Raw genomic sequence first — 26,826 nt, 5'->3', positions numbered from 1 at the left:
TGTAAAAGGAATAATTACTTGAGAAGCAGAAATACAGCAAAATGGAGCAACAATAATAAAATGAAATGAAAAGTTGATAGTCATTGAACAGGCATCAGGCAGGTTAAGAGTAGTGCACTGAAAACCTATTATATTTTACTACAATAGGAAACAGAGCAGCACCATACCTGGTAAGCAGACAGATTAGCTGGCGTACTTCCTCTCGCATGGCTGCAGTACCTCGCCGCAAGTTGTATTCAAAAAGCTCACGGATAAGTCCCTGGAGGACGAGGATCTGCCGGAGTGCTGGGTTAGTGGCAAGCGCACGCAGCAGTGTGATACAATGACCTGTGACTGCTGAGGCACAGCCATAACACTTGTTGGAGGAGGTGTGGCCGCAGCCCAGCACAGAGAGGGCGCGGTACTGGCTGGCCGTGAAGGTCGGCTGGTGGCTGCTGTTGCTTCGGGAGGACTTGGTGGCAGCTTCGCGCTGCTGCAGATCATACTCAAGCAGCTCTTTGCGAGATGCAAGCACTTTCTGTGGAAGAAAAAAGAAACACCAGATGCATACTTTATGAAAGCAGCTTCAGCATGTTGGGAGGTCACGTTCTTTATGTCTAACCTGTATAATCTTGGAGAGTTCATCAAATGATGTTTTACAGTCTCCGCTGTACTCCTGAGCCAGCTGCTGAATGTATCTGTTCACATTGGCAGAAGACGTACCAAGACCTGCAGCAGTTCCTGTGTCATCCTGTGGGAATTTTTTGAAAATTATATTAACAGTGTTGCTCATGTTTCAAATTCTGCAACATCTCCTGCAGAACAAACGCACTCGAAGACTTACCTGTGGCTTCTCTGGTGCCGCCTCGTTGACTTTAGACAAAAGGCTCTCCAGTTGGGGCCGGTGACCCATCAGTTGGTGGTAGACACGATCAGCTTTTTCCAGAAGGGTGTTGATGTTTGTCACAGCCTGCAGGAATTCAAAACAAGTTTTAAAAAGACATGGCATGAAGTAGCTAAAAACCTCTCAGCACAAAAGTTTTGATGAATAAGTGACTGGTTACTTTTTTCCTGTCTTCTTCATTCTCAATAGGATCCACAGCACAGCATGGTTTGGCAAACAGCATGAAGTCAAATCTGGCATATTTACAGAAACCACAGGCGTTGCACAGGAAGGGGTCCTTTTCATCGTAATTGATAGACCTGATTAAAAAAATAAATAAAACACGGCATCATGTTTCAATCTGAAATTCCGTTCACGTAGTTTAGCAAAGTACTGTTGGAACCGCTGAGGAAGAGTGATGCTCACCTGCACTTGTGGCACTGATATACATTCTCACCACAGTTGCCACACACTCCAGGGTTGGCAGGCACAGAGGCGCTGCAGCGTGGACACTGCAGCGTCTCAGTGGAGGCCTGGTAGTTCTCATAGAAGTCAGAGAACTCAATCATCAGGTTGGATGCAACAATGGGTAAAGGCAGGTCAATTTTCACCTCCGTTTGACCTGGGGTCAGTTGTACTTTCTTGGCTTTATGCCAGCGAGCAGGCCTAAAGATGAGAAAGCACAATGAAGAGTTCTAGTTTTGTGTTTCATGACCCAGTGGCCAGTAGGAAGAAAGAATGGCATCACATCAATAGAAAATTGAAACACACTTGTTCTTCAGTTCCACAATAGCTTGTACAGTCCTGTTGTTGTAGTAGAGGTTGATGGTGCGGACCATTTTGGTGCGTTTGAGGTCACCAATCTTCACAGTAACTTTGCTAATGTTATGGCTGCCTATAAGCTTGACAACTTGTTGTGTGGTGGTGTAGCGGGTGTCCACTTTGATAGATGACAACTTGATATTCTTGAAGGCAAAAAGGAAAAAATATTGTAAAGAATGTTTAGGATTCATGAATTTTCCAAGCCAACTCAGGTTTTGTTATACATACCGAGAAGGGAATCTCGGGATTATTACACACTAAGCAGGGGTCACTTTCAAGATAAAAGCCATCAAACTCCACCAGACCTGACAGAGTGCTACAGGAGAAGGCAAAAATTAATGTCCACAACTCTACACTGCACTCTTGTCAAAGACAGCATGGCTCATTAAACACATACTTGTAGATGTTGGAGTTTGGGTGATTTGTTAAGATATGGTTCTGTGTTCGCAGGATTTCCACAGCCTTCTGGGAATACTCCTTCAGCTGGGGGAAGAGGAAACAAACTGGTTATTTGTATGAATCACCAACTATAATGTCCTGTGCAGTTAATCCTTGTTAGGGGAAACAAGGGACCAAACAACTGTGAAAGTACATATATACATACAGTAGAAAAATGTCACTCAAATGACACTACAGAACTACCACTAATGTCCGTGCCTTATAATACAAAAGACAGAAAATAGATTTCAAAGTCAGCATAGTTTACTTCAAAAGTCAACAAACCTTTTTCTCGGTCTGCGGGGTCTTGAGTGAGAAGTACCCGAGAAGGTCGACAAACTGTGCAGCTTTGCGGCCATATGCTGGAAGCTCTGGCCAGATGGCCCACGTGAGCTCCAGCAACAACTCCTGCTGAGATTTACTTGAGTTCCTGGTGAGAAATACATACATTGGGAGGTTGTGATGTCATAATCAGTCATACTTGGTTTAAACAGCAATCCACTTTATGTCAGAATATGGTCTTGTAAAAGATGACTTTAGTGTTGGATCGAGCTAAGCCTAAATGTAAACATTTAATTTTTAAAGTACCTGTAGATATGTAATGCCAAGCAGTGGGCTTGCCAGCGCACCGCTGATGAGTTGGACTCAAGCAGGAAGCAGCGTAAAAATTGGATGAGTGTCTCCTTGTCTGCAAACTTGTTGAGCTGACTGACCAGAGCCATGCACAACTGATCCTCCTGGCACCCACCTCCATCACCTATGATCAGGACAGAGAAGAAAAGCACATTTAATAGCACGATCTGCTCCTAAAGTATCACCTCTGCACAACAAAGCCTGTGTCATTGCCTCACCCTCTTTGTCCTTTTCTTTGTCCTCTTTTTTGCTCTTTTTACTGGAGGACTTGCTCTGAGAGGACTGAGATGTTCCTCCCTGTCCGCTGCTAGAACCCCCTGAGAATGAGTTGGCCAGAACCTTGCTGCCACACAGGGCACATGAAAGCAATTGCAAAAGGACTGGGGAAACACCCTCGTCTACTAGGAAGCTGACCTGAAGCAGGAAGTACAACACAGCTGCAGAGGAGAGGAAAAAAAGTACATATGAGAAAGGAGTCACAATGATACAGACAGTATTAAAGTCATTTATAAAACTTTGATTATAATCTACTTACAGTCATCTTTCATACAGAACTTCTGCCAGTTGATTGTCCTCTGAGTGGCAATTTCAGCACAAGCTTTCAAATGCTCCATCTGCATTGACAGAAACAAAGCCAAAATCAGAAGAGTAACATGTAGACAAGATGCAGACAAAATGTACTCTGCATTTGACCAAATTACACTCACCAGGTTGATGAGTGTATCATACTGCAGAGCTGAGCCAGATGAAGCTGTAACAATGCCTGCACGGAGGAAGATGCCCTGTTCCTCCAGAAGCTTTTTGATGCTGCGCACATGAGAATCGAGAGTGTGCAGATCCCGCAGCTGACGATACTTTTCCTTGGAGCCGCAGATAAAGAGCAACAGCTTTCTAACTTGCCTCCTGACAAATGGTGCCTGTTGGATCATCAGATACTGGAAAGAAAAATATTTTTTATTTTATAAACAATATTATGAAATAGAATATTGCGCACACAGAGTATCCCAAAGTCTTACTTCCGACAGATAGTAGAACCAAGAATGGTCAAACACAGGTGGTGGGATACGTGGGTTGGTGTCAGCTATCTTTTTGATCTGATACGGTAGTCGGAGCACCATTTCAGTGAGCAACTGCGAATAGGCTTCAAACACATCAGCAGCATGTCCCTAATGGCAGGGGTAACTCAGTTAGTTCTAATTTCCGGGTCACTTTTACTCTACATGACATGACCTGATTCTACGATAGTATACCTTGACATATTGGCGGAGGAAAAAGGGGCTCATGTCTGGGGGAGAGGAAGATGTGTGTGGGCGAAGGAGCTGGCTTGTGGTAACAGGTTCTTCTTCACCCTGCTGGCTCTTCCAGAACTCAAGCAGGGACTTGAGCACATGGAGACAGTAGTCAATAGCACCCAGGCTGAGCAAGGCAGTTGCTGTAGCGTTGGAAATCAACGAGGATGACTGCGAGAGAGAAAAGTAGCAAACAGAATGTATCATGGGTCACTCATAGAAAGAGGGATTAAAGTAAAAATCATGTCAGCAACTCATGTGGTAGTTAGTGATTCCCAAACATTGTGCCACAGCACATTAGTGTGCCGTGAGAGACCATCAGGTGTGCTGCAGGACATTATCCAATCTCACTTAATTGGTATGGAAATGATTTATTAACAACGGTGGCAGAAGGTACGTGTATCCAAATGTTATTCATAACACATAAGTCATGGCGCACGCAGACGCACAATTTGTTTAGTAAATTGAGATTTGATCATTTCAGTATACAGAATATACTTTTTGTGACATCTTTTTAGTGGTGTGCTGTGAGATTTTTATAAATTATGTGCCTAGTGTCTCTATATACAGTATTTTTGTAAGAACCCCTCTAAAGTAATGTACCTCAGAAGAGGATTTAGAGCCAGATTTGGTTCGAGACATGAAGACACTGAGCAGTCTCATGATGACCAGGTGTACTTCATTCATAGGGCAGCGATCATTCTTTCTTGCAACATCCTGCAGAGAGAAGAGGTTCGTTGAGCAAAACTAGCACATGTAAGATGATTCCTTATGAAGAGTTTGCGGTTACCTTCTTATGCATGCTGAGCTCAGCAATAAGCTGTGCAAGCAGGTCATCTAAGGCACCCTTATCCTTTTCATCCTCCCCGTCAAGATCTGAGGTCAGCATGAGGATAACTTGCATATAAGGGATGGCTTGAACGCCACCAACATTGTGGAGCTGAGACAGGTGCTGCAGTAGGCGCTCCAGTAACATAAGACGAACCATGTGAAGCCTAATCACAAAGTAAAAATGACATTTTGCCAGAACACACAAGTTGACCAACAAAGAGATTAAACAATACTCTTCAGGTCTGACCTGTTGCTTCTGTGGATGTCTCCCTCTGTCTCTCCTTCTCCCTCTGAGCCTTCACCTTCCTGCTGGGCTGTTGTGGTGCTGATAGCACCGGTGCTAGAGCTTACACTGCCTGGACCTGCAGGGTGGCCCTCCACTGTTGTATCTCCATATGCGCTGCTGCGTCCTGACACTGTAAAGAAAGGAGGCGTGTAAAATTCGCAGTGGTTTGAATGGTAAGAGAATGTACTAAAGCTGATTTTTCCGGTATGATCTTGAGTTTATTTTTCTGGTTATTTTTTTTCATTTTCACTGCCTACATTTAAAATGAAATGTTTCTTCAATCTACTCCTCATTTTAACAAAATCCGCTTGTTATTTTTTTCAAACGCCACGGATAATGACGACGTAAAAAGAGAGGAGTTAAGTGAACCGCGGTTGAGATCTTCGAGTATTTAAGCTGAAACAAAGGGCTAGCATCAAAATGGAGGAACGCCAGCCAGTGAGCATTAACACCGATGATGCAACTGATTTGGAGAAAACCAGCTTCTTGTCTTAAAAAAAACTCCATCTAATTTATAAAAAACAAACAAAAAAAAAACAAAAAACGTAAGGTATATTTTTTCAGTCGTAAAGAGACAGTGTAACAAGAGGGAATAAACTCTGGACCTTCTGTATGCGAATATTTGGGAGAATATGGCTCCTTTTCTCCCTCCTTTGAGGAATCTGACCACAAATTCATACACCGTGAGACAACTAACAGGCCGCTGGCAGGGAACTTCAGGACTGTAGTGGTTTGGCTGCAGGGGTGTTTCGTTGCCACCAATTGTTTTTGTTTTTAAAGTGATATATTTTTACTAGAAAGGAATATTCTGATTATTTATTATGATTATTTTCGTCATGATTTTATCATTTTGTTTTATGTTATATGTTCAATTTATGTACAGCCTGTTGTTTCAGGTGCGGTTCTTTAAAGTGCAAAATAAGTACTGTTATTAGCTTTTTTGTTAGTCAGTTCACAATGTTAGCAAAGCTATGGGAAAACAATAGCATAAAAGCACGAGCCAATGCTTGTTATTTTTTTTTATTCTCAGTATGAACACTATGCAAGAGTGAAACTATTTTGTACAAAAAAGGTTTTGTCTATAATTGTTCTTTTTTACTTAAAAGGAGTTGAATTCAAATTTTTTTTTTTTTTACTACACAAATATCTGTACTTCTACCTAAATACAGTGTGAGTATCTTTGCCATCTCTGAACTTAAGTATGGTTTATAAGATTGCGAGGGCGTAGTTTTCCCGTGCAATCACCTACCACTGTGCTCTCCGACAACAGAATCGATAGCAGAACCTCCACTCTCTGAGCCCACACTGCCACCATGCTCAGCTGGGGAGGTCCGCAGTGTAGAGCCATCAGTAGCAGCAGTACTGCCCTCGTCATCAGATGCCGGGGCTGAAATCATAGCAATAGCTGTAACAGCAAATACAACGCAGTCGTCTGGGCCAGGGTACATGACTTAATTCAATTAATTTAATTTAATAATGTAATAACAGTCCAAAGCATCTAACACAGGGTCAAAAATGCAGACTTTCTCAAAATGAAGCTATTAGTGTTAGACGACAACAGTCAATCCACATTTGCCAATATATAAATTGAAATATGCAGACACCAGTAAATGTGGTCGTATTACCTGATGCAGTGGTGTCTGACAATGTGCCAGCGTCCAGTGACGAAGAGCTTGGGGCTTGACCAGACAGGCCAAGGCTCTGAAGGCCAAGGGCACTGCTACTACTCCCTTAAAAATCACAAAAAAAAATGCCCATGAATATGCACACTACTGACCTAACAAATCAAATCAATCTTTTTTACTTGTTTTTTGTCGTACTGACCTTGCTGATCCTGCTGAAGACTGAGCGCGATCGCTAGCTCTACCATAGTTTCGTCATCAGCATCGGGAGGGATGTCCAGCATGGGAGGGAAACCCTCAGCTCCAGCGAGTAATGCTTCCAAGGGGGATGGATTTCCATTGTTTAGATTCTCTGGTGTCTCCAGGACCATGGATTCAGACTGAATATAAATAACCATGGTTAGCTAAATATGCCTCCTTACAAACATATTCCTCCTTGCATCATTTATGGCCTGAATGATTGAAGATATATTCGACAGCATACGCATGCGTTTAAAATAATTCTAACAAACCATGCTGTTATGTCGCTGTACGCTGGTAACTGAAACGATTATTGGGGCTCGTGGCGTCAGCTGTGTAAAATTGTAATTGTTGTAAAAGTTGTGTTAAACATAAACTTCAGAATAAATAATCACTTGTTTTTTCTCACCACCATCTCAAAGTCACCATGGTCCACTTCATTCTGCTCCTGACTCTCCCGTCTAACCTCCTCTCCACCAGTGAGCACCGATGATTGCATTTTGTCTTCTGCGTCATCATCATCATCGTCATCTTTGTCTCCTGATAAAGAAAACACCCAGCAATTCTTAAGGAACCTAAATGTTTTTCTGACCCGACAATATTTTACAGTGTATGCAAGAATCATTGCGTCAAGCTTGAGAAAACATACCTATGGGTGTGTTGGAGCGTGGGGGAGATGGAAGGGTTACATGGCGACGCTTGTTTCGTGGTCGAAGCACTCTGATCAGTGCCTGCTTACAAGCAAAGCTCACTGCTGTGTCCTGAAATGAGCAACCATTGCATCAAAGGGCGCAATTAATGTAAGCCGAACTAGCTTGTAGCCTTGAGGAACAAATGGACACCACTCAGAATTCTTATAAAGAGGGATATTTACACAAAAGACATTAAAATGACTTCAGCAAAAACCACCAATAATTATTTAGTAGTAAGTTACTCAGTAATATCGATTTCATAACTTGCCAATGTACTTACAGGGCAGAGCAACATTTGCATGTAGATTTTGGAGGCTACATTGATGTAATCAAGCTCACAGGTGCAGTATGCATGAATAATGTCCACCAGGGCATTTACCGTTGCCTCCACATGAGTGAGTCCTTCGAAGAGAGAGAAAGATACATATCCATACACTGGGTGACTCAGTGATTCTTTTTTTTTTGTTCTATTACAGCTCGAAAAATACTACTTACTACACCCCATTCGGGTATCACTAACATTATGAATGTGAATGTTTGCACTTACCGGGCAGGCACGCAGGAGCAAGAAAGGCATTCTTAGGTTTCAGGGAGTGCAGCTTCCAAAAGTTACTCATCAGTTGTGTGATGAAATTATGGCTTTCGCCTTCTACCTGCTTTTGCCCATCATCTGTGATGTCTGGATAAAAAGAAAACAAGTAAATTTTTAATATGCCCATAAAATACTGGTACAATTTGAGCATCAATTTAATAGCCTCTCACCGGAGTCAAGGTGAAGTAATTTAGATTCCGTAAAATGCACCAAATTGTTGGGCCTCATGATTGCAATGGAGCGGGCAGTGATCACAAGCCTCTGGAAGACATCAGGGTCTAGTTCTTTGCCCTCGCGACTGCAGCTGTTCAGACACTGCACTGCATTACTCAACAGGGACTGGTCCTGGGGAGAAGGAAAACTTAATTGCTTCCTACTTCACCACCGGCATGTCAGTGATTCCCAACTACTGTGCCACAGCAGAGATCAAATTACCCAATTTCCCTTAATTGGTCGAAAAATTATTTATTTACGACAAAGAAATATACATATCTACATCAGCGACGTATAGTGACCGGCAGAACAATTAAATGCCTTCCACTATATGGCAGAAGGTCCAATTAACATGTGACTGTCCCTGTTACCATTCATCCAACAGAATACAGTGGTACCTTGACATACAGGTGCATCTCAGTAAATTAGAAAACTTCTTGTACTTCAATTTAAAAAACATTATACTGCTTCATTACACAGAGTAAAATATCTTATGATTATATGAACTATGAGTTTGATGATTTTAGTTTACAGCTAACTAAAACCCAAATTTTATTATGATTAAATGCGCATGCGTGGAACGCGTACCGAAGTGAACCCTGAAATGGAGTATGAATGGCACCACACGCACATCTGGCACTATGTGGACATGCAATACTGAAAGTATAAATTGGCATCAACTGTGTTTATCTGAGCGGGCCCAGATTTCACACTAAGTAAGTAAATTTGTGAGTAAACTGAGACAAGCTCAATTATTCCAGTACAAATACTTTTTGTGAAATTTTTGTTTGGAGGTGTGCTGTGTGTGTTTATTATACCAGTGCTTATATTATACTATTATCTACTATATAAAAGTTTGGAAATTAAATTTAGACTATACTCTAAATTTTGTTGTTGCAAACAACGCAGAAAACCAGACCAAACACAAGCAGTAGTTGAAGTAGACAGGAAGCTGAGTATCATGTCACACTATCACCCGCTAATTGCAACTTAGTTAATATTCACAACATGACTGGAACCATTTTCCTGCAGGTGCATCCCCTTGTCCTTACGGCTTGCCCTCCAATATTACTATCATATAAGTTCTGGTCTACCTTGTGGTTATGGTAGGCAGTACGACTGGTGTGCAGGCTGGCAAGAAGTCCCTTAGTCTGCTGCTGCACACCTGCTGGAGTTGGCATTGACAGGAGTAAAGTGGCCAGTTCCAGTGCAGCAGCCTTGTTCTTTTCCTGCAATGTCAATGTTCATTAAGGTTCTACAAAGACAGGCGAGGTTTGATTCAAATGTTTCTGTACTGTAATAGGACATCCCAAAGCCCAATTAATGTACCTTTTCATTAGAGGAACCAACAGCAAAGCAGCTTTCCAGAGCTTCAAGAGCACTGACCACAAGCCTGCAATTAAAAGTCAAAATCAGCTCCACTACTAGTTTTCAGGGTGCCCAAAAAGTGAATAAGTGCAAAAGTTCAACAAAACTGCAAAATGTATAGCACACTGCAAGAATTCCGAAAAAGATGGTGCATGGCATTTTCAACATCTCAGGCATGGACACACAACAGGCACACATACACAAAAACATACAACAAAACGAGCAGAGAAAGGGCTGTTACTAACCGGTCCAAGGTGGATAATGACTCAGTTTCACAACTTTTTATTGTATTTTGGGAGCAAAAGAAAAAAAGAACAAAAAAGTGTGAGGATCACAGAAAGAAACAAGTGAAATTAAACAACTGCTAAAAACAAATGACACATGCAAGAAAGATGATTTTGTTATAGCCATGCACTAGTTAATCAAAGGAGAACCCCCACCACCAGTAATTAAAAACAGCTCAAGCTTAAAGGTTATACTTAAGGAAAACCAAATGGAAAATGTCCACAATATATAATAATGATCAGATGTGAATATTTTGGGCAAACTAATACCGAACAAAACACTATTTAATCAAACAGGTCTGACATTACAAAATAGATATACACTTCAAGATGGATATTGCCACTGCTTGTTGGTAACTAATTTAAATTGTTACATGTCCATCTCTGTTCAAAGTATAGATAACACAGTATGATGATTAATAGAAAACCTAAACAGAGATAAAAGGAGGCCTAAACCAAACAAGAAATACAAATCAAAGCCATCGAATTATTTGTTAAAAGAAATTAAAAATAAATGAGTCGAAAGCCGTACCTCTCCAACACAGTGCCACTGGCAGTGGATGGTGTGATGACATCGCCATCAGAGGTGCCATTGGCCTGGTTAAGGTTGGGACTGCTGACATTGTTTACAGAGGCTGCAGAGAAATCCTCTGGTGGTTCCTCAGGCCAACCAAATTGCTCTTTAGTTTTTCCATAGATCTTAATTGAATCCAACATAGTGACTCCAGCCGGGTCAACCGATGCGCCAACTGACAGGAAAAAGGAAATAAAAAAAGCATGTAACTCTGCACATAAACCGATTACAGGTTTGGTGCAAAGTATAATTGCACCCCCAATTCACCCAATTGTATTTTATTGGTGTGCTTTTAGTTCACGGTGGGAAAAATATTTGGAGCAACTTTTCAAAACACATATGCAGCGAAGTAATGCACTTACTAAAGACTGACAGCTTCTTGTCAGCCTGGAGGGCCTCTTCTCTGGTGAAGGGAAAGTCAAACCAGCGTGCCCTTGTCAGATTTATCTGCATGGTGCGGCCAAAGACCTCCACATAGGAGGGAGCCCTCTCAATGGCCTGAGTGCCAACCTGCACACGCATGCCTGTCATCACCATTGAAGTGTTGCTGTTGACCGCTTCCACGGTGAATCCTCCAGGCTAGGTGCAAAGCACAGAATCTCATGAATAGTTTTGTGTATCTCTATTATATGGTGGATGATACTAACATTACCTCAAAGCTAACAGCATCATGGCACAATTGAGCCTACCTTTGTATTAGCCACATACATCCCAGTAGAGTTGAGCCTGTGTTTGATCTGCTGTCCGTTGTAGACCTGCAGCAAATCATTACCGCCAAACTCCACCTCTGTCAGCTGCTGGTTGTGTTCAAAAAAGTCAACTGGAAATGTCACCTGACTGGACGTTCGGGTTGCTAAAGACAAAATTCACAACATGTAAATTATAGTCTTAAGGATTCGGTACATGCATGATGATGTAACTTCGGACAGCATTTTACAAATAGACTGACCGTATTTTCACGACCCTAAGGCGCACTTAAAAGTCTTAAATTTTTTCCCAAATGGATGGGGGCGCCTTATAATGCGAGGGTGCACCAAGTTCCAAAATCTGTAAATGTCGTGTGACTTTGATGAGTGCTCCGCTCGACTGACTGGGAGCATTTCCTGCTGCTTATACAGAGGAAAGGCGGATGTGACTGAGGACAGCATGCAGACGTTAAAGGGGGAAGGGTGCGTGTGAAAGAGGCCGCTAAAGGCACGCCCCCAGTAGGTATAAAGCGTCGGTATGTGCATTGTGCAAAACAACATCGGTTTGGCTAAGGACCCCCGAAAAGGGCACCTACGATGAGACACGCTTACGTAGCACAGTTTAAACTGCAAGCTATCAGTTACGCGGAGGAACATGGGAATTGAGCAGCCGCGAGAGAATTTAAGAACAACGAATCCATGGTTCGCAAGTGGAGGAAGCAGGAAAACGAGCTTCGCCAAGTCAAGAAGACGAAGCGCCGGGCGTGTTACGCCACCATATGCGAATGGGTGTGGATGCCTGGGCTAAGGTATCTGCTTTGACTGTTGTCCGAGCTTTCGCGAAAGCCGGTATCATTGCTGAACAGCCCCCCGGCACCAAGACTGACTCCGACAATGACGACAGGGAACCCGGCTGTTCATTTCGGATACATAAGATGAGGACTTTGATGGATTTGTGGATGAGGATTGATCAAAAAATAACGTGAGTACATTGTTAAATATACCGAACTCAGTTTTGCTTCCGCTGCCTTTTTAAAAACATACGGTAGCGTGCATGCATGCTACCATATCATTTAAGCTAGCGTATGTTTTACGCGCCCAATAATACGGTACGCCTTATGTATGTGTTAACTACAGAAATAGACCCCGTAACTGAGACTGCGCCTTTTAATACGGTGCGCCATATGGTCGTGCAAATACGGTACTTTATTCTATTGCATAATATAAACTGAAAACGTATATACAGTGGAACCTCGGGTTACGAACTTAATTCGTTCCGTGACCCCGTTTGTAATCCGAAACGTTCTTAAACCAAAGTGATTTTTCCCCATTAAAACAAATGGAAATGCAATTAATCCATTCCAGCCCCAAAATTATACTTAACTTTTTTGATCAGTGTGTGGTTAAAACTAAATAGAGTGTGATATACAAATACCGTAATTTCTCGTGTATAATGCGAATTTTTGTGCCCCCCAAAATTGTCAAAAGTCCATAGTGCGCATTATACATGGGTATAGGAGAAAATGAAAAAGACTCACATTTTATAAATGTATGCTGCCATCTAGAGGTTATGAAAAAGCTGTACACTTTCATTCCAATATGCCACCGCCCAATAGAGGTTATGAAAAACTTTATTTCTAGTAATAAACTTTCATTCTAGTATGCCACCTAGTGGTAATGAAAAATGTGTAGCCTACACTTTCATTCCAATATGACAGGGGTACATGACTGCATATATGTACAGTTGTGCTCATAGATTTGCATACCCAGGCAGAATTTGTGAAATTCTTTTTTTTTTTTTTTTTTCTTCTTTTTTTTTTTTTTTTATAAATATGACTGATGATTCAACAACAACCATCATTAAATTCTTTATGGTTATGTTTTGTTTAATGATAATGCTTTTCTGAAATGCTTGACAGTTTAATTTGAATCCTATTAAAATAAAATTAAACGTGTTTCGCCTGTTCCACGGCCAGAACGGTCCTTCATGTTCTCTTTAAAGAATTCTACACATCTTACAAATTCTGCCTGGGTAATCAAACATATGAGCACAATTGTGTGTGTTCTCATTTACTAAGTAAAAGTAGGGCTGTGAATTTCAAAACGAGAGCAAGTAAATAAAAATGAAGTATTGTGTGTTCAAATAAAGTGCTTAACTTCAGAATAATTATTTGAAAAAATTAAAATACAGATAACGTTTTGATCATGGATATAAGCAAAATTAAGCATTGTAAAAATGCATTATACATAGGTTGAAGGGTTTTCTAGAATTTTGAGGTCAACTTTGGGGGTGCGCATTATACATGGGTGCGCATTATACACGAGAAATTACAGTAAGTGATAACACACTATTATAAACAAATAAAACACAAAATATATATGATAACAGTTTATTGCCCATTAACTTTAACCTCAGGAGGTGAATGGGGAGGAGGACTACAGCTCCTCACTGAAGAAGAGCCTTCTTCCATTATAACACAGGGAAATTCTGATACAGGTGTTTTTTGTTATGTATGTTTCTTTTCTAATTCATTGTGTGATTGTGGCACAACAAACCTATCCAGGGAAACCTTTCATTTTCTGTTCAGAAAATAACTAAATAAATCTTAAAGTGGGACATCACATTGTCATTTTAAAGATTAATTGCTCTTGTTTTTGATCATTTTATTGCCTCGCTCACACTGTCACCTGCGGGCGCTTATTTTTTGTTAGTCTAATTAAGAGAAAAAAAGAACAAAACAAAACAAAGATACAGTGCTTACCTTAGATGCAATGTGTCACACACAGTCAATGATGTTTACACAACGCACAGATCTTTCTGTTCATTTATGAAAAGTGCTTCCTAACAGTATCTTGAGTAGTTTCCCTTATCATCTTGGGTGCCATTCTGACTGTTTAGCCCTTTGGTTACTTTTTTAGAAAAACTAATGATAGCGCACCTCTTTCAGTCTTCATCCATAATGTGGCGGCTCTTGGTCGCATCTTATTGGCTTAATGTGCGTATAGGCGGAACTTGTGCCGAGCAAACGCTTCCGCAGAGAGCTATTTTGACATGACTACGCCAACATTAACCCTCCATCCATCCATTTTCTTCAAGGTCGGGTCGCGGGGGCAGTAGCTTTAGCAGGGAAGCCCAGACTTCCCTCTCCCCAGCCATTTCTTCCAGCTCTTCCAAGGGGATCCCGAGGCATTCCCAGGCAAGCTGAGAGACGTAGTCTCTCCAGCGTGTCCTGGGGTGTCCCTGGGATCTCCTCCCAGTGGGACGTTCCGAGAAAACCTCACCAGGGAGTCGTCCAGGACGCATCCTAATTAGATGCCCGAGCCACCTCATCTGGATCCTCTCAAGGCGGAGGAGCAGCGGGTCTACTCTGAGCCCCTCCCGCATGACTGAGCTTCTCACCCTCTCTCTAAAGGAGAGCCCGGACACCTTGCGGAGAAAACTAATTTCGGCCGCTTGTATCCGGGATCTTGTTCTTTCGGTCACGACCCACAGCTAACAACATAGGTGAGGGTAGGAACGTAGATCGCCCAGTAAATTGAGAGCTTCGCCTTAGCTCCCACTTCACCACAACAGACTGATACAAAGTCCACATCACTGCAGACGCTGCACTGATCCGCCTGTCGATCTCCCGTTCCATTCTTCCCTCACTTGTGAACAAGACCCCAAGATATTTGAACTCCTCCACTTGGGGCAGGATCTCATCCCCAAGCTGGAGAGGGCACTCCCTCCCTTTTCCGACTTCAGGACCATGGTCTCAGATTTGGAGGTGCTAATTTTCATAATAGCCGCTTCACACTCAGCTGCGAACCGCTCCAGTGAGAGTTGGAGATTGCAGCTTGATGAAGCCAACAGAACCATCATCAAAGTTGCTGCAAAAAGCAGAGATGCAACAATGGCACAAAACCGGACCCCCTCTACGCCTCGGCTGCGCCTAGAAATTGTCCATAGAAGTTATGAACAGAATCAGTGACAAAGGGCAGCCTTGGCGGAGTGCAACCCTCACCGGAAAAGAGTCCAACTTACTGCCGACAATGCGGACCAAACTCTGACACTGGTTGTACAGGGACCGAACAGCCCGTATCAGTCGGTCGAACGCCTTCTCCAAGTCCACAAAACACATGTAGACTGGTTGGGCGAACTCCCATCCACCCTCAAGAACCCTGCCGAGAGTGAAGAGCTGGTCCACGGCCAGAATGAAAACCACACTGCTCCTCCTGAATCTGAGATTCGACTTCCTGATGGACCTTCTTCTCCAGAAAGTGTGATCCCGCGTTAGTTGGAACACACCCTCCGGTGCCCCACCACCCCAGTCTGCTGTGCCAGAGGCACTGTCCCCGATGTCCACGTGACGTTGCAGAGGCGTGTCAACCAGGACAGCCCTACAACATCCAGAGCCTTTGGGAACTCCTGGCGAATCTCATCCATCCCTGGGTCCTAGCCACGGAGGAGCTATTTAACCACCTCAGTGACCTCAACCCCAGAGATAGGAGAGCCCGCCTCAGGGACCCCAGATTCTGCTTCCTCATGGGAAGGCGTGTCTGTGGAATTGAGGAGGTCTTCGAAGTATTCTCCTCACCGACTCACAACGTCCCGAGTCGAGGTCAGCAGCGCCCCAACCCCACTATACACAGTGTTGATGGTGCACTGCTTCCCCCTCCTCAGACACCAGATAGTGGACTAGAATTTCCTCAGAGCTGTCCGGAAGTCGTTCTCCATGGCCTCACATTAACCGTTCGCAGCTTTAATTAAAGAGATGATACAATTCAATAAATAACAGATACTGTCAATAGTATTTTTTGACGAAAATAAAATGACTTCCAGACTTTCTTTACCACGTCAATCGCAAACGCTGCTAGATTTGTGATTGGAAGATTGAAAATGTGGAGGCAGAACGTCCGCCTAGAACAGATGTCCGCCTTAGGCCGCAGAGCAGACTAGTTTTCAGCTTGCATCCTCGCGTTACACACAGATTCAATGATCGTCACGCCACGCGAGTAGAAGCACAACATAGATCCGTTCGCATACCGAAAATCATATGTAACTAGAGGTAATATTTCTACGAAACCCATATTGTTCACAAACAGAGTCGTTCCTAACCCGAGGTTCCACTGTACAATGTATGATTCTCATGCAATCCAAAACACAAGTGGATGGATGGTACATTTTTTCCAACATCGTGCCAATATTTAAAGAGATGTACGATAAGTATATCTGTCCAATACCTATCGTGCATCCCTTCTTTATTTTGATATTAATAAAATAATTGGTACAAACTCACCAGTAGCAGTGCTTTTGCGCTTGCGGACAGGCTTCATGATATTGATGCCACAGCTGGGTTGTAGTGAGGGCTGGAGCCAGTACGAGGTGTTGTCCACATTGGCCATGTAGATTCGCAGGCTTCCGTCCTCACAGAGGAGAATCATGGTCGTGCGTTGTTGCTCATTACTGGCAGTGTGTCGAATGGCTACCATGTCTTGAATCTAGAAGCAGTGAAAATAAATGAGCATTAGGAGTCATTATGTGACTGTCACACAAGACAGACAGACAGAAAATGTATTCTTCAGACATGCAAACACCATAGGGATGAAAAAGGTGAAGAACAAAAAACATTGTAGGGTGCTGGGGGTATCCCCTGGGCCCCAGCAGAGAATTTTTTTAATTTTAAAACAAATTAAGCAATCTGGAAGACTGAAGAGTACAAAATAAACATAAGTTCTTCATGCAGAAAAACATTTATTTACACCGCTCAAGTACATGTTGATGTACAAATTTAATTTGCCTCATTTCTTTTTTCTTTGTTTTTTTTTTTGGCCTCCTACTTGAGCCAAGCCCATCTCCACATGCAGCTGATGCCTGCTTCAAGCTGTGCCACATGAATAGCACCCTCCTCTTTTAACACTCTCATTCTGGAAAAAAATTTACTAAATTCATTGCTTCACTTCATTTTTCACTATTACCAACTTCAAAGGCTAATCCCAAATGCATCCTCAGGGAAAATATTAAGTACAGTATTTTTCTGTTTTTACTGGCCATTTCTGAATGTTAAATTAGTTAATTCTGTGTTGTGACATAATCCCTAACATCACTCCGTCGCTTAATACATTTAACATTGACATCCGTGAACTAATTAGGTAATTGTAGGCACATTTCCTAATTAATACAAGATGTACTAGCGAATCAACTCTTGTCGCCGATGTTACGTGTGCTTCGCGGTTCCGCTGGGACCGCAACCAGGGCCACGACCCACAGCACCTCAACGCACCAGTACAAAAATACAAAAGACCAGTGCACCAAATACGACACTGGCTGATCTGATGAGCAAAAATGTTGCTTAAACGTAAGAGTAGCAAGAGAGGATGTCTGCTGCTTTCTTGTGTCGTTTGATTGGTGACCTAGACTTAAACGTCACTAGTGCTTCAATTGGACTGGAGCAAACAGCACCCCAATGCGGAAGTCGAAGACGTAGTCCCGTGAACAAAAAAGTTGATAAGCAAAACTTGATCAATAAAAGTAGCAAGCAACATTAAATCATTGTAATGGAGTAAAAGTACCGTTACTTCTTAGTAGCAGCGTTTTTTCTGGTCTCGTCAACTCCTTTGACTTATCCAAAGCAGGTCCCAAGCGCACAGGCGGAACCTCAGGCCAATGCGCTTGCATATTAGGCTGAGTAATATTCAGAAATTACATCTGTGTGTGGATGGTGGATGTGTGGAATTGATCTAGCTGCCAGCGTTCAAGCCCATGACGACAGCGACGGCGGCAGCAACACACTCCCCCACCCCCTGGCGAATTTTGCCGAAAATGATTTGCATGTATGATTCTCACAAGTACCTTAACTTATCGTGTAGAACCCACCCTCAAGTATAACGCGCACCCCCAAAGTTGACCAAAGGGGGGGACAGAGAGAGGAAAATCCTTTTACCTATGTAAAATGCGCACCATCAATTTGCGGTTATCCATATGATCAAAACATTATTCATCCATCCATTTTCTGTACCGCTTATCCTCACTAGGGTCACGGGCGTGCTGGACCCTATCCCAGCTATCTTCGGTCGAGAGGCGGGGTACACCCTGAACTGGTCGCCAGCCAATCGCAGGGCACATAGAAACAAACAACCATTCGCACTCACATACTCACCTACGGGCAATTTGGAGTCTTCACTTAACATATCATGCATGTTTTTGGAATGTGGGAGGAAACCGGAGTACCTGGAGAAAACCCACACAGGCACGGGGAGAACATGCAGACTCCACACAAGCAGTGCCGGGATTGGAACCCCGGTCCTCAGAAATTAGGCAGATGTGCTAACCAGTAGTCCACCATGCCGCCTCAAAACATTATGTGTTGTCTATTTTTATTCTGGTAGGTTTGTATTTTAATTCTGGTAAGTTTTTCAAAGAATTATCTGTGTAATAATCATAATAATAACACCACCAAAAATCTGTGCAGATGCACTGACATACCAGTAATATTTATTTATTTTTTTTCTGGTGTAGGTAGAGGCCACGCTTGATGTAAAAAAGCTTAACGGTACCGGTAATTGTCAGAACAGAATCCCTCGGCTGAATAAAATTAATGCTCAATAACATTTTAATAGTACTGGTGATAATACGTACTACAGTCTTACATATCAACAAACAAATAAATCAAATTAAATAAACATGTTAACACTTCTTTAAATTAACATTTCTGAAAGAAATATTTTTTGCATCAAACATTTGTGCATAGTGCAGTCTATTCACTACCTTACATTACATCGGCAAAGCCTTCAAAAGAAGGATCTAACTCATCTCCACTCTCGAAAAGACGATCCAGTGCCGCTACATTTGATTCATCACCGTAGAACTCATCGTTGACGACTTGGTCCAGTTTCTCATGCTCCGGTGCCTCCTCAATTGCATCATGAACAACGGTCTCATCGTCCTACCACAGCATGATATCCTCTGTGCCATCCATGACGTTTGGCAACATTTTTTAATCCCTTGAAATTATGTTGGGAGAAACCGCATCCCATGCGTCTTTTATCCATGTGGTTATTTGTTACCAGTTCAAGTTTCCTTAAATTGCCACCCGCAGTGAATTAATGAATTATCCACTGGTTCCATTTCTTCCGCATGTGCTTTTTAAAAAGGCGACTGCACGATACATCCATTACCTGCAACTCCAGAGTAATATCACCAGGAATGATCACCAAGTCAGATTTACTTTCTTTTAGGATTTGTTAGATGGCTGGCATGCAATGGAACCAAAAGGCTTCCAGCACCAGCATTTTGCAACAGAGTCGCTTGTGGTCACACCAGACTGACCTAATCCAGTCCTTAGTAAGCACCTCATTCATTCACCCTTTTGGTGGCATGAGCTATGACGGTCTTTGGCCACTGGCAGTTCTTAGGAGGAGTTTTTCATTTAAAGATTGTGTATGGCTTCATCTTAATCCCATCTCCAAAAGTGCCCAGCATTACAGTAAAGTGTTTTTTCCCCCGTTCTCAGTAGACTATCTTCACTGGTTTTCCACCTTTCTGATCGATTGTGTGAGTGCTTGGTAGATCAAAGGTGAGAGGTCTTCGATCAGTATTTGCTATGCAGCCAATTTCTTATTCTTGCTGCTTTCTCAGCCGAATGATGGACTGCTGGTATTTCGTCAATTTATCCTCATAATGGGCTGAAAGACGTGAAATTGTTGTTCTGTGCCTAACAGAGAGGTTGTGCCTCCTCATAAACTGCACGAGTTTTCCACATCCCAAACCTCTTGCATGTGCTTTTTGCTGGAAGATTTTCTCAAACATTCGTTTTCCTCCACAATTTCACGCTCGTTTCACTTACTTTGAACGTTCCTACGTCTTCGGCAGCGGTGATTACTTTTTTTTTTTTTATAAGCGGTCGAGTAACTAGCCCTTTCAGTTAAAATTTTCTATGTTAAGTTTAAGGTAAAACAAGCTCACGGGTAGCCGTTTCTGTTGTATAGTAAAACAAATATGTGATACTAATGATAGCGACATGACAAGCTGCTGCGAGCAGGTCAGGAATCTAAGACTGGCGGCGCACATTACCGTAATATATATAAATGTGTAACTTTAGACATTACATATCACATTGGAATGGAATGTGTGCATCTTTTTCACCACCCTTAGGTACCGGTATACTATTATACAATGTGAAAAAATAAAAATAAATAAAACGTTTATCGCGCTCTATCAACTTTTTGAAAATATCTAATATCTTTTTTTTTTTTAAATCTATCTAATAATATCTATGAGAAAGTACAGTAGCTTTCCAAATAAGACTTAATCCATTAGCAATACATCTGTTCTCGTGGCCCTTACCTTAGCTTTGGCTGGCAGAGTTTTAATTTCTTGAATGAGGAAGGTGTCAGGCTTAACCATAATAACGAGTGGAATGCCCGTTGTCTGCTGCACACAGCATACCAGCCCTGGGTGGTTCATGACCTCGGACCACTGGCACAGGGCTGGTGACATTTTACTGCTGCTGCCATTGGAGCTGAAAAGGGAAGGAAAGGCAAATTAGGTAAACATGCTACCTTCCCTGCTACAAAAGCCAGAACAATTGTAATATGTTTAGAAAACACCCATACCCTTTGACATTGATGGGGAAGAGTCGCTGAACATCAGTGGTGTTGCGACTCACTGTGGCAGCAAAGGACTTTCCCTGGCTGTAGCTGAAGAAAAGCATCTGAAGCACATGGGAGTAATAGACTGACACCCCTCCTCCAGCAACCTGACCGTTGCTATCCTACAAGTAAAACAAGAACACGTTCCAGCATTCAAACAAAGCTCAAGTCTTGGTTTACGAATCTTCTGCTTTTTTTTAATCTACTGTGCATACAACTACTGCATGTCACCAACTACAGCAAATACACCCCGAACACACACACACACTTACCTTCAAGTCTTCATGGCTTATCTCTAACACATTCGTGACATAAAAAGGGCCATGTTGAGCACTGCTGGATTCATCCATGACCTGGGTATATATGTAACCAGCTGAAGACATGATGACAATGATGTTCTTTCCCTCTTCATTGAAAAGGAAGGTAGCATCACGGATCTTGGAACTTGGCAGTAGGAAGTAGTACATGGGACTCAGTGCATCCACAGATAAGTCATAAATCTGTGAGACATTGAATACGACAAACACCAATCTTAAAACACCCTGCGAAGTACCAGTACATGTATTTTTCTTGTAACGCTCACCTTAACAAAATCAGCAGTGATGATTGCTAACTCAGTTTGTGAGCCTGGCAACCAAATAGCTTTGATGATGAAGTTGCCTGTAGCTAGTTGTGGGTGCAGCACCAGATGGTCAGACACAGAGCCTGTGCTGCTGAAGGTCAGCACGTGGCAGTCCTGAGATGGAACAAATAAGAGAGCAAATCAAACGAGAGTAAAATGACAAAATTGTAGAAGACCTCTTATTAGTTATTGCTAAGTATGTAATAAAGCCTGCTGAAAAATGAAAACAATTCTACATGAGCCTGATCCAAGTTAATTATTGGTCCTTTCCGCCTCATCGACACGATGAATATAATGTATTAACATGGCTGTGGTGCTGAAGTACCTTGAGACCACACACAGCCAGGTAATCTTCATTACAAGGGTTGCCTGTGAGACTGAGGACAGTGAAAGGGACCGGGGCAGAAGCCAGACGGGTGAGTGTCAGCTTCCTTTTGCTGGAGTCAGCTTGCTTCAGGAGGGTGGACAGCTGCAAAACAGTTATCTGCAATGGGGACAAATTGGATTATGAACTATTCTTGATGGAAGATATTGAAATTATCATTGACTAAATGCCATCATTTTAGCACATCTCTATTATTGGCTTTTAAATTGTATCTAGGAAATTTTTTATCATAAGCTTTAAATTTTGTACCACTCATGAGGCTCACCTTTCCCTTTTCATGGCTGACTGCAAGGTGTTGGCGGCGGCCATGAGGTGATGACAATACACACATGGCAACACGCCTCAGCACATGAGCACTAATGAGCTGGCGGATTGTTTGCCCCTGGTCGCCACTATAATTCATCCTAACATTCTCAAAAGCCCCTTCCTGAGAGCCAAGAGTGGGTACCTGAAGAGAAAGTGCAGCAGTGAAGAACTGAAGTGTAGAGATTTAGAAAAACGTCAATGAATGAAGATCATGACAGAAACATCACACGAAAACAAAAACACCAATAGAGATCATCCTACCATTAGCTGATCTGTCATATCCACACTTTTGTCCTGAGTGTGAAGTTCATTGAGGGCTTGCTGTGCCCGACTGCTGCTTCCTACAGCTGATGCCTGCTGGAAATTGGTCTGAATGGCTTCCATTAAAAACATGAGCATCTCCAGTATGACTGCAGCAGTAGATGATGCATTCTGTTGGGAGACAAAGGAAACGTCAAACCTTTAATTGTTTGTATACAAACAGTTGGGTTTCTGGAGTAGCTGCCGATCCATCAAAAAGTGAATTATCATAAATCAAACTACCACAATGCTACCAGCATTAGCTTCTTGTTGTCGACATGTTTGGCGATGTCATTGCGCCACACTGCTACACTTCGTAACAAGTGCCATTTGGTATCCTTGTGATTGATGAAATGCTCCCTCCACGGGTGAAAATAAAATGAAAATCTCTTTTGGTGCTTGCTAAGTGGAAGGTGGGTGTACATAATGTGATAAAATACAACTTTTTCTATTCTTTGGGTTGTAATATTGACTCTATAATGCCTCAGTAAACGTGAAATATGAATTAAGATCGTCCACGCATTCTTGAGTTCCAGACGTTTTTCTGCTGAGAGGCCTTAAATCAGGTCCTTCGAATTTCTCGAGCTTATCTACGTCACTAGATTTCCCCCGACTTCCCTTTCCACTCCCAAGCCAGTGCTGTCAACATAAACATGTGTGCTCTCATGAGTGGTCTTCTATACAGAGGCAACCAATCAGAGTAACGGGGGCGGTCTTAGTCAAATATGGACACAGTGGATGCAAAACTGGGTCAAAAAGAAGTAGCTGTCAGAGGCGCCTTTTCTAGACGCTAGTATGACAAAACCAAGGTGTTTTTTTTTTTTTTTAAATGAAATTGACACTTTTATACAACATATATACAAGTCTTTCTTAGAGAGTCTTTCTATGGAGGTTTACATAGCCAATATACGGGACCTTCAAGACACTTAGGAACTGTTTTAAAATTGTGAAAAAACTGCATGTCACCTTTAAGTTCAAAGAAACAGTGTCGTAATGCTATCTTCTCTTTCGAGAAAGCCATCAAAATAAAGATTAGATACAACTTTAATTAATTCTACGACCACGCTCTTATCTCCCTATTAAAATGAATGGAAATGTAATCCGTTCCAGTCCCCCCCAAAAACTTTTTTTAATGTTTTTAATAAAGAAAGGTACCAGCATATTGTCAAATAGTCAGAAAAATAACAGAAGAAAATGTAAAGATATTCACTGGTTTTATGAAGCGTAATCAAGCCGGAAGGCTCAGAAACGCGCGCACGCACACACACACACACACACACACACACACACTCTTGTGTGCTGTGCCTTTAAACACGTGAACACGTTATATCAGCCAAACTGTTGCTTCTTTTAAATTGTGTGCATACAACATCCATATCTCAACTTTGGTTTCACAAATCAAAGCAAAAACTCAGCCGATCAACGGCTCGTATCTCAAAAACTCCTAAGTCGGGTCACTCGTATCTCACGGCACCACTGTAGTTGATGATAAATCCAGTAATGTTCTATTATTTTCCTCACCACTTGGGAAAGCAGCTCTTCCTGGCAGCCCTCAATACACTTGCACACACTGCTTTTCTTTGGTCTGTCCTCATCACCAGGTTTTCCATCACAGATGGTCACCTTGCCTTTATCAGAGGGTGAGGCATTCTGATGGCGGCTTGCATTCTCGGGCATGCGCAGTTCGCTCTGGAACGCTGAAGACTCGAGAGTGGAGCCCATGCCACTGCTTGGGCTGCGTTTCACTAAGGCCTGTTGATGACAACACAATACGAACAAATGAGAAAAGGCAAAAGGGCAAATACCAACATAATCCATCAGATCATCTACCTTTACAATATGGAGAAAATTGTCTCCCCAAAAATTGCTTAATAAAGCAATTGCCAGGGATATACTGAATGAATACTATCTTTACTGCTTTCAAAGAAACTCACACAAGACAACACATTGGCACAATAAGTTATTAAAACAATGTTGTATGCAAGTATGCTATACTATCACTTTGTTGAGCATTTACAAGTAGCTATAATAATAATACAGAAAAAAATGTGCAATATCAATACAATATTGCTACAAGAACATAAAATGTGGTTGATGGTTTGTTCATTGCATGCAAACTACACCCAAAAAGTCATTTAGGATTAACTAGGAAAACTGGCCTCTCGTACATGACCTATGCAATACAACATGATTTCTGTCAAATATTACTGGGCATGTGAGGACTAGCTATAGAGCCCTGATCAAATAAAATGACTGGATGGAAGTCAATGGTGGAATGACTTGCAAGCCAAAGTTACCGCTGTTGTTCTCTTCCCATGATGACCTGAGGTATTCTGTCTCACCTGGCAGCTGCCATCCTCTTTGGCACCGCAGTCACAGAAGAACGAGCCATATTTGGCATAGGAGATCTCATGGTCTTTATGACAGACCTTGGCGCACACAGTGCATACACCTACCCCATCCACCATCTTACAGGTGTGACAGTGGTACCTATAAAATGAAATGCAACAGTGAAGCAACTGTTTCGACAAGTCTAGCACAGTTTGGGAACTAAACCTAGATCATACAGCAATAATAGGCTTTACACAATCAAGATTTTTGGGGCCGATCTTTAAAAAAACGATCACCGATCCGATCACAAGATGGCGCAATGAGTCTATTTAAATGACCTGTTCATTTACTGTATATACTTGTGTACTTAGTTGCTCAAAAAATTATATTTACAATAAATAATGTATCTTTGTTCCTCTATTTATGCCAGTGAGGCATAGTGACAGACAGAACAAATTAATGGTTTTCTATTAGATGGCAGGAAGTAAATACAGTAATGAATGTATCCACTATTTGTGACATTTTCGTTTGTTGGTGTGCTGTGAGATTTTTCAACTGTAAAATATTTTCCTTGGCTCCATAAAGGTTGGAAATCACTGCTCTAGTCAGATCGTGTATTCTAATCAGTCAGGTCAAACCAACATTACAACATGACAGAAATAATGGGTGCTAACTTACTGTAATTAAATGATTTTTAATTAAATTACTTCACCCACACCGAAACTTTAGAGCGTGATTCGACAGAACGGAGGCATGTTTACGTACAACCGTTCGTGCTACCACGAGCTTGCTAGGCTACATAACGTTTTGTTGCCTGCTTGCGAGCAGTGTCGTATTAAATGCACGGGAACATACCTCAAGCGAGCCTTAAACGAACATCGTCTCCTGTCTTGAGCACCGGTGACCACCATGAAAAACACACGTGACCACCATGGAAAACACACGTTTTCCCTCATTTTGTCCTTAGAATACAGTCGGCGCGATCCAATCTTGTTGTCGTCGCCAATGTAACGAGTGTATCCGGTCGCATTTGAGTTGACAAGATAAAGCCCAATGATCGTAAAAAACGGGATGCGGTGGTATCGGAATACAATATTTTATTGCAGTACTTTGACATAGTGCAATCGTGAAAGAGAAAATTTCTCTTGTAGTCTGATCCGGGCATTACGTGTTGTCTGTCTCAGACATGTTGTCTGTTCCACACCGTCGACACGTTTTTTTGTGTGTTTTTTTTAAATAACTTTATTGGCCGTCAGATATTTCCAATACTACGTCAAAAGACACGTTACAAGGCTAAAGATAAACTAGCTTTTGGATTCAAATATACTGTGCACGATGGCGACGTGGAGTAAATGTCTTTTGCGGAGCCGATCAATAACGTATTTGATCGGATCGGCGAATTATGAAATTAAAGCCGATCAGCATAAAATGCTAAATATTGGCCGACACCGATCAGCCCGATAAAATCGGTGTAAAGTCTAATAAATAACTAATAAACTTTTCTTTACCAGTGCTGGTTCATGAATTCTTTCTGAGTTATGGTGAAGGTGCAGAGTTTGTTGCAAAGAGAATCTTCATCCTGTGAATTAATGACAAATTGTGTTACATGTTACCACTTTGATGAAAGTCAACGTAGCAGTTTTTATGTGTATCCATTTAAGAACACAAGCAATACATGGACCAGATAAACCGAACAAGTGTTAAACAACTACGCTGCAACAACAGACATTTTAACCGCTATTTTTATTATGTTACATTACTTATTACTTTTTTAAAAGGCATGTGCAAAAAAAATTAAGTCTCACAGAATCTTCTGCCTG

At 42.0% G+C, this 26,826-nt stretch overlaps 1 protein-coding gene across 6 annotated transcripts in view; it reads right to left on the bottom strand.

Annotated features, from left to right (window-relative positions):
* The window catches only part of ubr4 (ubiquitin protein ligase E3 component n-recognin 4), an 81,776-nt gene that overhangs the window by 18,773 nt on the left and 36,177 nt on the right, over positions 1-26,826 (bottom strand). For 2 of the 6 annotated variants that reach the window (XM_061783825.1, XM_061783844.1), the window contains 44 exons: positions 26,812-26,826; positions 26,515-26,585; positions 24,973-25,165; positions 24,197-24,427; positions 22,637-22,807; positions 22,335-22,517; positions 22,010-22,168; positions 21,646-21,798; positions 21,335-21,562; positions 21,027-21,184; positions 20,758-20,932; positions 16,712-16,913; positions 11,436-11,599; positions 11,109-11,325; positions 10,705-10,921; positions 10,134-10,166; positions 9,850-9,913; positions 9,615-9,749; positions 8,478-8,652; positions 8,263-8,394; positions 7,996-8,117; positions 7,673-7,784; positions 7,433-7,563; positions 6,986-7,163; positions 6,787-6,891; positions 6,411-6,548; positions 5,123-5,291; positions 4,835-5,039; positions 4,648-4,761; positions 4,006-4,215; positions 3,772-3,921; positions 3,463-3,690; positions 3,291-3,369; positions 2,974-3,192; positions 2,711-2,879; positions 2,408-2,552; positions 2,082-2,167; positions 1,913-2,000; positions 1,634-1,827; positions 1,289-1,528; positions 1,044-1,182; positions 824-949; positions 602-730; positions 168-517 (listed from right to left, as the gene is read on the bottom strand). The exon at positions 26,812-26,826 is cut by the window's right edge and continues 177 nt beyond it. In XM_061783825.1, coding sequence (XP_061639809.1) covers positions 168-517; positions 602-730; positions 824-949; positions 1,044-1,182; positions 1,289-1,528; positions 1,634-1,827; positions 1,913-2,000; positions 2,082-2,167; positions 2,408-2,552; positions 2,711-2,879; positions 2,974-3,192; positions 3,291-3,369; positions 3,463-3,690; positions 3,772-3,921; positions 4,006-4,215; positions 4,648-4,761; positions 4,835-5,039; positions 5,123-5,291; positions 6,411-6,548; positions 6,787-6,891; positions 6,986-7,163; positions 7,433-7,563; positions 7,673-7,784; positions 7,996-8,117; positions 8,263-8,394; positions 8,478-8,652; positions 9,615-9,749; positions 9,850-9,913; positions 10,134-10,166; positions 10,705-10,921; positions 11,109-11,325; positions 11,436-11,599; positions 16,712-16,913; positions 20,758-20,932; positions 21,027-21,184; positions 21,335-21,562; positions 21,646-21,798; positions 22,010-22,168; positions 22,335-22,517; positions 22,637-22,807; positions 24,197-24,427; positions 24,973-25,165; positions 26,515-26,585; positions 26,812-26,826 — 6,902 coding nt within the window. The remainder of the gene's footprint in view (positions 1-167; positions 518-601; positions 731-823; positions 950-1,043; positions 1,183-1,288; positions 1,529-1,633; positions 1,828-1,912; positions 2,001-2,081; positions 2,168-2,407; positions 2,553-2,710; positions 2,880-2,973; positions 3,193-3,290; positions 3,370-3,462; positions 3,691-3,771; positions 3,922-4,005; positions 4,216-4,647; positions 4,762-4,834; positions 5,040-5,122; positions 5,292-6,410; positions 6,549-6,786; positions 6,892-6,985; positions 7,164-7,432; positions 7,564-7,672; positions 7,785-7,995; positions 8,118-8,262; positions 8,395-8,477; positions 8,653-9,614; positions 9,750-9,849; positions 9,914-10,133; positions 10,167-10,704; positions 10,922-11,108; positions 11,326-11,435; positions 11,600-16,711; positions 16,914-20,757; positions 20,933-21,026; positions 21,185-21,334; positions 21,563-21,645; positions 21,799-22,009; positions 22,169-22,334; positions 22,518-22,636; positions 22,808-24,196; positions 24,428-24,972; positions 25,166-26,514; positions 26,586-26,811) is intronic. The other 4 variants (XM_061783852.1, XM_061783863.1, XM_061783835.1 and 1 more) reach the window with 3 other exon arrangements.

Source organism: Phyllopteryx taeniolatus, chromosome 1 (assembly GCF_024500385.1).
Source record: "Phyllopteryx taeniolatus isolate TA_2022b chromosome 1, UOR_Ptae_1.2, whole genome shotgun sequence".
Taxonomy (NCBI): Eukaryota; Metazoa; Chordata; class Actinopteri; order Syngnathiformes; family Syngnathidae; genus Phyllopteryx; species Phyllopteryx taeniolatus.
Note: the sequence above shows the minus strand (reverse complement) of the source record. Positions and strands in the feature narration are given on the sequence as shown.